The sequence below is a fragment of the Gadus macrocephalus genome, chromosome 22, assembly GCF_031168955.1.
Source record: "Gadus macrocephalus chromosome 22, ASM3116895v1".
NCBI lineage: Eukaryota > Metazoa > Chordata > Actinopteri > Gadiformes > Gadidae > Gadus > Gadus macrocephalus.
The window spans coordinates 3,300,550-3,314,504 of record NC_082403.1 but is presented as its reverse complement, the minus strand read 5'-3'; the positions used below and the strand labels follow the sequence as shown (position 1 = coordinate 3,314,504).

The window sequence follows — 13,955 nt, the reverse complement described above, 5'->3', positions numbered from 1 at the left end:
TACTTTACATTAGTGTCCTGATCAGTAGGTACCGTGAAAAAAGCAAAGTGTAGCCAAACAGCTATCTTCATATTCCAGCCTAAACTCCCCTACCGAGTCCTCTTCCTCCCCCCCCTCCTCCTCCTCCCTCCTCCTCCTCTTCTTCCTCCTGCCAGACAAACAGAGGTCTCTAGTATCTAGTTCCTCCGTGCACAGCATTACAAACACGTTTCCACTGCTCGGGCAGAATATGCTCTGACCTTGCGTGTTCCCAAGTACAGATTTTATAGCGGTCGCGCGGCACTCGGCCGTCTGGAGGAAGGCCTCGTTATCACGTCGAGGGGAGGGATAATCACTGGTGATGGAACAGGGCTGACACTGGTCTGCCTCTGAGTGGGTAATCAGGGGACGAGGGATCAGACCCAATGGAAGGGAAGGGGAATGATTAAAAACAAGGATGAGAAATGTACCGTGGAGTCCGGGAGGAACCGTCTGGCTCTTCTTAATTTCTAACCCTAAATTATTCATACGAGGAGCTGGACCGCTGCTCAGGAGGGCTTTTAGGGTGAAAACATTGTGGTCCAGTTGCGGCGATCATCCCTTGCTAGACATGAGATGAGATGAGATGAGATGATGGCGTCACGATGTGTTGATGTCACGATGTCGCGAGGACGTCATGCCGCGTTACTGTCACCATGTCATGTCACGACGGTGTCATGTCACGATGACGTCATGCCATGAATATGATGTCATGTCATGAATACGATGCCACGATGATGTCATATTATGAATAAGTCATGTCACGACGATGTCATGTCACGATGATGTCATGCCAATATGATGTCATGTCATGAATATGATGTCACGATGATGTCATATTATGAATAAGTCATGTCGCGATGGTGACATGTCATGAATATGATGTCATGTCATGAGCATGATGTCTGGATGATGTCATATTATGAACATGTCATGTCGCGATGATGCCATGTCGTGAGGATAGTGATGTCATGAATATGATGTCACGATGATGGCATGTCGCGAGGATGGTGATGTCATGAATATGATGTCACGAAGATGGCATGTCACGAGGATGGTGATGTCATGAATATGATGTCACGATGATGGCATGTCACGAGGATGGTGATGTCATGAATATGATGTCACGATGATGGCATGTCACGAGGATGGTGATGTCATGTCGCAACCATGAAGTGTTGTCACTTAACGTCATGTTGAAATATCCTGATCATGTCGGAACAATAATGTCACGCCATTCAAGTCATGATGATGATGTCATGTCACAATAATGTGCGATGATGATGTCATGTCATGTGACGGACCGCCATCTTGACCAAAACAAACCCACAATACCTCCTCAATATTCTCCAATAAGGTCAACAATAACAGCAGAGTTAGCTATTAACAGCACATCGTACCAAGAACAACAACAACAACAGAGTTAGCATTAGCTATTGACAGTACATCTAAACAATAACAATAGATTAGCATTAGCTATTGACAGTACATCTGAAACTATAACAACAGAGTTAGCATTAGCTTTTGACAGTTCATCCAAAGCATCACGGTAGGAATCACCGGGGATCTCGTGTCCCAACGGCTCTGTTCCATTAATCAAACAAGAGCGTAATCAGATCAGACTGAACCTAATTAGATCCGATTAATTCGATTTGTTTGCTGCTGTGCCATCAGGAGGAAACGGCAACAGACAAAAATCATAATGTTGTGTGAGAGACCCAAAACATCCTGGCTAATGCCTTTAGTGCTAATAGCAATATTATGAATACTGCCTTCTCAAAACCAGTAAATATTAAACAGTAAATGGACTGTATTTAAACAGCGCTTTTCTAACCAGTGCACAAAGCGCCTTACAATATTGCCTTCAACATTCACCCATTCGTGCACACATTCACACACCGACGGCGTTGTCAACCATGCAAAGCGACAGCCAGCTCGTCGGGAGCCGTCAGGGTGAGGTGCCTCCCACAGGGACACCGCGACACTCTAGCAGGAGCCGGGGATCGAACCAGCAACCTTCCGGTTACCAGCCGCCGGGGGCATTATATTGGACTAATATCTGTCAAACAAAACAGAAAATCTGTGCGTACAAGCAGTGATGTTCCCGACATATCTTTAGCTCATTTAGCTGGTCGGCAGGGTGACTCTGTAACGATATTTAATGGTTTTACTGCCACTAAAGATATCCCAACATGCCGGTAAGTGTGAGCCTAAAGCAGAACAGGAGGGACTGGTTTCCAACACACTGTTGTCCATTGAACTGGATAAACGGAGCGACAGAGAGAGATAACCACTGAAGAATGTCACTCCTCTAAAACCAAACACGTACGCAGGGCAGACAGTGAGCCAGCATCAGACTGACACACACACACACACACACACACACACACACACACACACACACACACACACACACACACACACACACACACACACACACACACACACACACACACACACACACACACACACACACAACAATGTATATACATTTATTAACCATTACAGAAATAGGCATTACAATAAGCATTACCAGAGGGGCTAGGGTTAGGGTTATAAATAAGGCTATAATTCATAATGCATAAATCAATACTTTAGTAAACATGAACACCATACATAAACAACATTAAGAAATTCTTACTAAACCATTTGTCAACTGTTAATTAACTGTCATATAGGTAATGCATATCACTGCATTAACTAATGTGAATGAATGGTTAGTTAAAGTCCCAGGATGGTCAAGTGTAAAATAACTTAAGATTTTCAGAGCTTGTCATCAGTAGGGTAAAGTTATTTCCTGTTCCTGTAATTGTAACATTAGGTCAGGATACCTGTCTATCACAGCACTGTAGACAATGAATATTAACCTGACTACTGTCGTCAGTATCCTATATCAGTACTGCTGCACTGCCATGCCTATAGAGTCTATATGGGTCTAGACCCATAGTTCACACAAAGAGCGACACCTGGATTCATCCGGCTGGGAAAAGGTTTGACGCATCTCGAAAGGACTGGGCTCACAATCCCTCAGTTAAAACACACAGCCTACCACACACACACACACACACACACACACACACACACACACACACACACACACACACACACACACACACACACACACACACACACACACACACACACACACACACACACACACAGCCTACCTCGCATGGGGTCCCGAGTCCCTGAGATCCCTCCGCTGAGAGGAGGGGACTGACCGAGCATCGAGCCGATAATCTCACTGCTGGACGGACCGACAGAACAGAAAGAACGAACAGAACACAGAGCGGGAGAAGACCCTAGAGAGGAGGCGCTCTAGTCCAGCGGGAGCGAGCGCCTCCCTCGACTGTCGACGCGTCGCTCAGCCGCCAACTCGCGCAGCGATCAACACGCGTAGGGACCAACACGCGTAGGGACCAACACACTAGAGACCATCACACGCGAATACAGGGACACCCCCCCACGGGTCATCTAGGCCCTCCAGCGGATCAATTTGTTCTCAAAACGCACCTGAGAAGCGCCGAAGCACGACTGGTGTCTAGAAGACAATGCAGATGTGTGTATTCCACACAAAATAAGATCAGTGTGATCTTACTGTGCGCGCGTTTGCGTGTGTGTGGACGCAGCCATCCACGAACAGGTGGACACACACACACACACACACACACACACACACACACACACACACACACACACACACACACACACACACACACACACACACACACACACACACACACACACACAAAAGTCAATTACAGGCTAAATGACAAACGTTAAGCAGTCGGTCGCGACAGTAAATCGGTGAGGATCTATGAGCTGCGTTAATGGTTCTCTATACACGGGAATCACAAAGCTACAGCCCACCTGCCATGGAATCACGGAACACAATCATTACCTGCTGTTTAAAAAGGGTAACCGATGTCACGGCTCTCTCTCTCACACACACGCACCGCACACACCGCACACAGGTTGCATCCCACCCGGTAGGATCTGATTAGCCGGTCTTACCGTGGACCGCCATGGCTGCTACTCCGCGGGTCGGGGCATCCTGAGGTGTGGAGGAGGCAGGAGGCAGAGCAGGAGGTACGGACTGTCTCGTGCTCAACGCGTCTTACCGTCCGTCACGCGGCTGCGGGCAGACTGGAGCCAAACACCGCGGCTGCTGCCGCCGCGCGAGGAACCCTGGGGTTTGTAGGCGCTCGGAAGAGTCGTCTGTTCACGGCATACTTTGGTTTCGTTGCAGGGAGAAGGTTTGTTTGTTTCTTCTTTCCCTTTTGTCGACCGCTCTGAATGTCCTCGCTTTGTAGTTTGTGGTGTGTGTGTGTGTGTGTGTGTGTGTGTGTGTGTGTGTGTGTGTGTGTGTGTGTGTGTGTGGATCAAATATGTTTGGATTGTGGTGCACTCAATTGTTATTGTGTGTGTGCGCGCGCGCGCGCGTGTGGGTGTAGTGTAGCGTGACAGGGAGAGGTGTGGTAGGCATGCTGGTCTGTTTGGACAGGTGACCTCATAGCACTGGAGGTGGGCTCTGCCCAGCCTGTCGGTCAGTCCGGCCCCGGAGGGTTTTGTGACGTGCGGGTTGTGATGTTTTGTTGCCGCTTACAAAACGGTCAGAGTTTCCGGGAGGTTCGGGGGAAAGTGCTATGAACACTCTGTCGAGTCTGAGGGTGTGTTCGAAACCACCTACTTGCTTACTACTTACTACCTACTCAATAATTGGCTTACTTCTCGAATCCTTAAATAATGATTGAGTAATCCATTTTGAGTAGCCTAATCGACGTTCGGAAGACCGTTCTTACTTAACCACCTCAGATGACGTGAATCAAATGACGTGTCAATAACCTACCGGCCGGGCGCCGTTAATAAATATTATAAATAAATATATAAACGTCACATTTAACGTCACAGTACATCTTCAACCTAAGGATTTGCGGTGATATGTTAAAAACAATTATTAAACAATTATTAAAAGCACTGCTGCTGCGGCTCCCCGTTTAGCGCCATTGCTTCCATTGTTCTTTTGAATAGACGCAGTGCATTCTGGGGCGGTTGAGTACGTCTAGTAAGCCAGCGATGCTTACACAAAATCTTTCCGGAAGTAGAAGACATTCGGATACGGAGTTTCTTGTGGAAGTAACAATGGCTGCCCATTTCATTTATAGACTGAAGTGAACTTTCAGCAAACACTAAGTGGCGAACTTAGTTTGAACATGAGCGAATCTCGCTCATGTTCAACCATCGCAAGCAGTTCTAATAACCGATTCATTTGATTCAGTAAAGAAGCACAAAGAAGAACCTGCGGTCATCCATACTTGTTGCTGTGGACACACACACACACACACACACACACACACACACACACACACACACACACACACACACACACACACACACACACAAGCTCACGCCAAAGTCGGTCGCGACAGTAAATCGGTGTGGATCTATGAGCTGCGTTATTGGTTCTCTCACAAAGCTACAGCAATGGATAGTCTCACAAACAATCTATTTTTCCGGTTTAATATCATAGCCTACGAACTTTTCCTGAACACTCTTATTTCGGAAAAAGGGAAGGTTTACGTAGTGACAACAAGTAAAGCTTCCGAACCTCCGAGCTGCTTTGAAGGCGTCATCAGTCCGGCCCCGGGCTGTTTTGTGTCGTCACAACAGGATGGTTTGGTTTTGTGACATCACAACAACATATGTTTTGTGAAATCCCGATGACATCAGTGTTGTTTGTCACCAAACTAACGTCGCAGAGCTCTGGTGACACCACGGTAATGACGCAGGGTTTTGTGAGATCACGGTACCGATATTAGCGAGGCGAAATCTCAGGCAGTGGGAGAGCCAGTACGGCGAGGAGATTCCACGATCCATCACAGTACATAAATATGACTAACCATAAATAAACAAAGTACAATGAGCTGTGAGAGAGCGGCAGCTACAGGTGAGGGCCTACATCTGTTCTCTGAGCACCCCAGGGTGCCAGCACGCACAACACCTGGACCAGCGAATCTCCCCCACCACACACTTCCCATTATCCTGATCTATTCTTAAAGACCCTCACGTATCCCACCACCGGCTGTGAGGCTCGTTAGTCCTCTGATGCCATCTGTCCACTTGTGATGACACAAAGGGACCGATTCATCATGAATAGAAAATAACTCCCCGATCTGTCACCGGGCGGACTGTAACAGCTGGCAGCGTGGAGTCTCGTCATCACTACACACCTGGGCGGCCGTGCTCACTAGTGATGACACAAAGGGGGGGATTCTGAAAGGGCTCGGCGGATTGATAAGTCCACGATGATCCCTTTCAGAATCGACCCCCTTTGCAGCATCACAAGTGGTGGTAAACTCGGGTCCCGCTAAATTGAGATGAGATGAGTTGATTCACTAGAACTTTCCACGTCCCCTGAAGTAACCTTGAAGTTCAGGAACATTCCGCACGGAGCAGGAATAACAGAACACACTAACACGGTCACTGAACTGCAATCACGCACGCGCGCACACACTAGACATTCCACAGATCAGCTGCAGCCTCATATGAGCCAGAGAAGGTGTGTAAATATTATAACTTAACTTCCCCATCTCTCTCTAGAACAATGCATTCCTCTCGCAGATTTCCAGCAAGAAAAACCTCCCGCATCGTCAAGTTCCTCTCCACTTACAGGAGAGGGCGCTGTCCGACCGCGGCTGCAGTGCGGTCACCCTGGCGACAGGGGAACTGCGTCCTAAGGCGCCCTCTGGTGGCTGGTGAACAGAAGGCATCTCCTCATGAAAACACAAAAGGCCCTGCTACACAGAGCCCACTAGATCATACACAGAGACAGTTTTAAACATAGACGGAGTACTGTATTCCCTTGTGGTTCGTGTTTGTGGGAGTCTTCCTCATTGTGCTTCATTCAGGCTTTTGCTTTAAACGCCTACTCATGTTTGTGTTCGTTTTATTTGACAAATTAACATGATTGCAATGAAAAACATAAAAATAATTACACAACTTGTTCTCAATTACAGAATGGAGTCTTCCGAACACACACACACACACACACACACACACACACACACACACACACACACACACACACACACACACACACACACACACACACACACACAGTGAATTCCCATCCTCCTAATTCAGGTATAACAAGCAGAGAAGATCTGCTTGTACTCTCACTCCAAGATCAGAGATGGAGAGAGAGTAGCCTCTGTCTCCTAACTATCTCCCTCCCTCCCTCTCCCTCCCTCCCTCTCCCTCCCTCCCTCCCTCCCTCTTCCCCCATCACACTAGCAGGGTGATGACGACCGCGTCGTCTTGTCCCTTCCACAGCATCTCGCCGTCGAACGCCACCTTTCCGTGCTTGCGCGCCCGCAGCAGGATCCCCACCACCTTGTCGGAGACGCGCACGTAGCGCTCGAACAGCGCGCCGAATGTCACGCAGCTCCGGCCGTCCGCCTCGTCGCCCTCCCGCGACATGCGGCGGATCACGTGGCACAGGTCGTCGATCTCGCCGTGGATGTGGCGCTCGGCACGCTGGGCTCTCTCCGCCGTCTTGGTGCCCTCCTTCGGCCGGCCGTAGCCCTCCTCGCCCGGCTGGAGGACACAGACAAGGCGGGGTTAGGGTGGATGGGTTGAGGCCCGTGGGACTCTTCAACCACACGCTTGTTCGTAGTGTGCAACACGGGAATCTATCACATTTTAAACACGCCCCTTTTCGTAGCGTTACATGGGACGGTATTGTAATTTAAACACGCCCCTTTTCGTAACGTTACACGAAATATATCGCATTTAAACACGCCCCTTTTTTGTAGCGTTAAACTGAAATATTTTATAATATTATTTTAAACACGCCCCTTTAGTTCGGTTTCAGTTCATTCCCATTTACATTTAGGGCATTAATCAGACGCTGTTATCAAAATCGCCTGGAGGAGGAGGAGGAGGAGACGACAGCGACGATGAACAAGAAAAAGCGACAACACAGAGAAGAAAAATAAATAACATGCTGGACAAAGTATTTCTGTTTCATCCAAAACCTTTGAAATAAACCCATATCCCACACACTGAAATCCCTCTCTCTGCTGTCGCCGCACTCCTCACATCAAAGAATCCTTCCCAAGGCGTTCTCCGAGGTAGGAGACCTCCGGGAAGGAGGTGAGGCCCAACACGCTCCCGGTAAACCCCTACCCAGTCCGGCGGGCGGCCCCCCCCCACCCAGCCCAGCGGACCCCCCCCAAACCCAGCCCACCTGGAGCCTCAACGACATGGAGTACTGGGGGTCGAAGCCCGCGCTGAAGGGGTTGAGCTTCTGGGTGTGGCTGTGGGCCGACTCCCAGCCCTGCCAGCGACCCTTCAGGTCTCCCACCGCGCTGTGTCTCCTGGAGAGGGCGGTGAGGCGCGCCACCTCACGCCCCCCGGACCTGGGGGAGAGGGGGGAAGGGTTAGAGGGGTGCGCACGTACGCAGAACCAGATGAGCAGTGGCTTGGAGGTGAAGGCCCTCCTTCCAGCACCAAGGCCATCAGAGTGCGACGCATGGACTCACATTTGAAAGACATTTAATGTCAATGGAGTGCATTCACACAGCGCATTTCTGACCATGCGCTCAAAGCGCTTTACAATATTGCCGAACATTCATGCACACATTCACACACCGACGGCGGTGTCAGCCATGCAAGGCAAAACCAGCTCTTCAGAAAGAGCAGGGGTAAGGTTTCTTGCTCAGGGACACCTCAACACATGACGCCCTTTAAGCACATCACATAAATGTGTGTCTCTCTAAGTTTGGCGTCGCTTCACCGCTAAACATACAGGCAATCCAAACTCGGTATTAAATATGAGTGACCAAATCAAAGCTGCGGGCCTTACGTTGGGGCCAAGGGCAGTTTCTTCTTCACCCAGGACCCGGTGCCTGTCTGCCGGGGGGCCCCCTGCACCACCTCTTCCTCCCTGGGGCCCGGGTGGGGGCCTTGGTGTCCTGTCTCGGATCCCCCACCCTGCTCCGCGACCTTCTCAGTGGAGCCTCGGTCTACTCCACCCCAGGGTTCTGCTGTCGTTTGGTCTGCAGGTCCACCGCCACCTCCACCTCCTCCTCCACCCCCTCCGTCAACTACTCCTTCTCCTCCACCCTCGGCTGATCCAAATCGTATATCTTGTCCCACCTCCACCTCCTCAGTGGAGCCTCCAACCTCCCCACCCCTTCTGTCTTCTCCCGTCGGTTCTCCACCTTCAACTCCTCCACCTGCCCCAGAACCTCTCCTACCCCCTCCTCCACCTCTATCTCCTCCATGTTCTCTCTGATCCTCTGATCCACCACCAGCACCACCTCCACCCCCTATTGAGCCACGTCTCCTCCTCTCCACCTCCACCTCTGTCCAGCCCTCAGTCAGCTCTGACAACACGTCAGAGCCTTCCCTGTGACACGTTCCATGGGCCTGCAACCCCTCCCAAACGAGGAGTCCGACGCCCGGGCCGGTCCCCGTGGCGACGCTCGTCGTCCCCGTCTCGAGCAAAGTCCCGGTCTTGACGCCTGACGCCTCCCTCGCCTCCGATTGGTCCGCCTCAGTCCCCGCGCTGGTTCCACCCTCCGGCGCTGGCGTTGATGTAGGATCAGTCTCGCCGCGAGGAGTGGTCCTGGGTTGGTTCTGATTGGCGGGAGCCGGGGCGGGCGGCGTTGTGTGATGGTTTTGATTGGTGGAAGTCGTGGTCGGTTGGCTGGTAGCCTGGTCGGACGCCATGACCCTCGTCTGATGTGACACTCCAAAAAATTCCAAACTCTCCGGATGCTCCAAACACTCCAAGACACGTTCCCGCGGGAATGACGGAGCCCTCCTGGGGTTTCTGTCCGCTCACCCTCAGCGTGGTCAACTCATAAAGCGGGCTCCGATTCGTTAATCCTTCCGGCGTGCCGCTCACTAAAGACTCGTGTGCGGTGTGTGTTGGTTGGTGCGGGAGTGTATCGTGTCGGAACGGTGTGTCGGTGCTAAAATAAGGGTGCCCCAACGCGAGCCCTGAGGGATGGAAGTATTTAGCACTGTTAGGGGTATCGCCCCGGTCGCCTTACCCTGCCCTCGTGGCCCCGTGGCCCCTGCAGGAACCCAGTGGGGGGGGGGGGGGGGGGGGGTCGCGTTTCATCACAGAGCTATATCTAGAGCAGTACGTGGGTGGTTGTGGGTGGGTGGGGGGGGGGGGGGGGGGGGGGTGTCCTCCTACGCAGGTGACCCGGTGGTTGCATTAATGTTAACCTCTAGGGGCCCTCCCTTCTCCTCCCTCCGAGAGGAGACAGGAAGTGACGAGGGACGCCAACTTCCATTGTTTTGAATCGAGTTTTGGAAAGAGAAAGGACCGTAGGATCCAGAATGTTCCAAACTGATTTGACTGACGGACAAACGGACAGGCACACAGGCGGTAGTGAGACAGATGGTAAGAAATAGTGTTCCAATTGCTGTCTGAAAAGAGAGAGAGAGAGAGAGAGAGAGAGAGAGAGAGAGAGAGAGAGAGAGAGAGAGAGAGAGAGAGAGAGAGAGAGAGAGAGAGAGGGAGACACACAGACACACACACACACACACACACACACACACACACACACACACACACCGAGTGACAGCTGTTCTGCTCATCATAGAAGGCAGAGCTTGGCTTTCATCACAGAGCTGATTTCTAAATACAGGTTAGGTCGGACAGACCAAAAGATATAAATCACACGCTTGAGTTAACCTTTAGTAGGCCTAACTGATTAGGATACACCTACTTCAGCTTTATTTGTTTGTATTGGTGAACTAATGTGTGCTTTCTCTCTAAGCAATAGTGACTTTTCTCTATTTTAAGTAAGTAAGTAAGTAAGTAAGTAAGTAAGTAAGTAAGTAAGTAAGTAAGTAAGTAAGTAAGTAAGTAAGTAAGTAAGTAAGTAAGTAAGTAAGTAAGTAAGGTGTTACAGTTCAATGTCACATAATGTCACATAAATCATAGAAAGTCCAGCTCATTGTTTACGGTTGAAATATCTCATCAATGCTAATTGATTAATTTATCTATTAGGTACAAAAATGGTATATATCGGATTAACATAAAGGCAAACATTTTCAATTTAGTTTTGTTTTATTAGTCGAACCTCAATTGAACGTATGCGTTGACGTTTGTTGCAGTGGAGTTTGTCCACCACTAGAGGGCAGCACAGTAAAGTATAAAGCCGTTCTTGGAATTTGGCGGCGCATTCCAACACACGATACAAAAATCTACTTATTTTGAAAACCAGGCAAGGCAATTTTCTGAAATTAAAAACGATTCTGTAAGCTGCACTCACCAATGGTATGGTTTGACGTAATATTTTAGGTTTATTCATTTTAATGGTCATCATCAGCAAACCCAATGTGATTTATTAGAATTGTACACTGCCAGCAAAGCTTGATCCAGGCCTAAATCTCATGAATACCTCTCTGGGTTTCTTCACAGGCTCTAGTGGTCCCTGGTATGTTGCAGGTGAAAAATACACACATGTTTCACACATAACACTATTTTTCGGTTCACATTGACCCACTCGGACCAGGTGGTCCTTAACACAAAAAGAGAATAAGGTTTCCCGACCGGACTGAAGGCACCTGTGGCCTCTGTTCCTTCTCCTTCTCCGTTCAGATGGTAGTTTCCCCCTGCCTTGGCTCTCCCCAGCTGGCCACACTGGGTCTATTGTTTTCTTTGGCTGTCCGCAATAATTGCACATAGCCTATTTTAGTTTCACTTTTTTTTTTTTTATCTGCTAGGACTTTGGCACGCATTGTAGTAAACAGATTTTGCGCGATGCACTTTAACTTTGGGCTTGTTGTTGCAATCATCTGAGTAATTATTATAATCATGGTGGTGTGAGTGATTGATGCGTTACGATCTGCGTATCTTTCGTTTAAATGCTCTGTTGTCGGGGGGACTTTGCAGTTACAAGGGACCGTTCCTCAGGGTGCGATTCTCATGATGCATTAGAAACGTCTGCGTTTAGATCTGACATTTTATTAATTATGTCGAGGCATTAAGGTTGAAACTCCTGTGGAAGTTCATGTTAAGTTTATGTGTTGGAATTGTTACAAATTATTGTAACAATTATTATTATTGAGTGCGGATTCTTGGAGAGTAAAAGTCTACGCAGTCCAAAAGCAACAGGATGGGACTATTTCCAGACATGTATGACACCAGACTAACATCAAATTTACATTCAGGGCATTTAGCAGATGCTTTTATCCAAAGCGACTTAAATCAGTATATTTGTCTTAAAAATAGTAGGCTACTTATTATAGTGTAGTATCTTATCCTAGCTATCTCTGTTGTATACAGGGAATTGATTAACCTAGTGCTTGGCATTTGGTTCTATGAACAACCTACTGTACACACAGCTTTACATAGTTGCTTCTCTTTCTTCTGACAATTGAACTTATTGCAAGTCGCTTTGGATAAAATCGTCTGCTAAATGCCCGAAATGTAATTGATTAACAATATCCATAGAGCAATGGGAACGGGAATATACACGGATTCCATTGAACGACGAGCTAGTCAATCAGGATCCTCGATGCTTGCTGGCCGATCTGATCCAGCTGCCGATCATCGTAAACAACACCGTCAAAACATTTTGGATTCCGATCGGACTCAGAAACAAAGCACTCCTAATACCCTGTGCGCTCCCCATCTGTCACCTATGACCTCTGCAACATCTGCACGCTGGATCCGGAGGAAGTCTGCTACTTGCATTTGTCAGTAACACGTGATGGATTTACTGCCATCGCTCCAGAAACCCGCAACAACAACAGCAGCCTCAACAAGTGTCAAAACACAACGTGTGTGACGAATCATATGCAACTGATAAACTCCAAGAACTAACAATTTTTTTTAGTTTTGTTCTCATATCTTTTCTCCGTTTCCATGCATGACCGTGTCTTGGCCCAGATTATGTAAACGGTATTTGCGATTTCCTAAATCGTGCAGTAATGCGTCCATGCTTCCATTTGGCCCTCGTCTCTAAAGATGGCTGAGACCTCGCTCATGAATAAAGATCGAGGGGATGCTATATGAGCTACGGAAAGTGCTTTAGCATTGGACACTAATGGCTAGCTCCCTCGTGAATAAAGATGCTGTAGATGCTACATTCCCGTTTATAGTAGGCTAATGCTGAATTAGCTTCAGCAGCAGACGCGAATACCTCCCTCATGAATCACTAGGGATGAGGTGCTACGTCGGTTAGTAAGGATTGGAAATTAACTAGGGAGAGGAGAGAGAGAGAGGGGGGGGGGGGGGGGGGGGGGGAGGGGGGGGAGGCAGAGAGAGTGAAACAGGAAGAAAGAAAACAAAAGAGAAAATAAGAAATGGTGAGAGAGAAAGAGAGAAAGGGAGAGAGAGAGAGACAGAGACAGGAGAGAGATACTTTACAGATGAGCTTGTTGATGTCAATGGTAGTGCTCTCTAGGATCAATAGATCAAGTTTGCGGCATGAATACCCGAGAACAACAGAGTGAAGTCGATCAATTGAAAACAATAAAAGAATTGTAGAAATGATTGTTGGCCTAATACCGGCCTAAGTATGGCTGTAGCTCTCTGTTGGTTTGATCCCCAGAAAGCTTTTTAAAGGGGTGCCGTCTTTGGCGTGAGCTCCTCAGGGTCTCTGGTCACACCTCGTTATGTGTGACCGTGAAACTCATAAGACTCTGTGGAAACGGAAAATCAACAACACACTGCTCACTGATCGTAACAAGTATGACCAAAGAGGATGGAAATGGAATGACCAGAGCTCTGAAACCAAACACCCAAAAAGGCCTTCTGTCATTCTCCCAACCTCTAACCTATCCCTATCCATACTGCTGCATCAATAGATCAACTGTGAATGATGATGAGACTTGTTTACAACCCTTAAAGGGGCCCTATTTATTTCTGAGTTTGTGACATCACAGTGTCCATTAATCAAAGCTGG

The 13,955-nt window shown here is 48.5% G+C and overlaps 1 protein-coding gene across 1 annotated transcript; it reads right to left on the bottom strand.

Moving 5' to 3' along the window:
• Window positions 1-7,295: 7,295 nt before the first annotated feature.
• On the bottom strand, window positions 7,296-10,101 carry LOC132451678 (AT-rich interactive domain-containing protein 1B-like). Its single transcript, XM_060044276.1, has 3 exons — window positions 8,885-10,101; window positions 8,267-8,438; window positions 7,296-7,614 (listed from the first exon to the last, which is right to left on the bottom strand). The coding sequence occupies exons 1-3, from the start codon at window positions 9,751-9,753 to the stop codon at window positions 7,303-7,305; spliced, it is 1,353 nt and encodes a 450-aa protein (XP_059900259.1). The 5' UTR covers window positions 9,754-10,101; the 3' UTR covers window positions 7,296-7,302.
• Window positions 10,102-13,955: the final 3,854 nt, after the last annotated feature.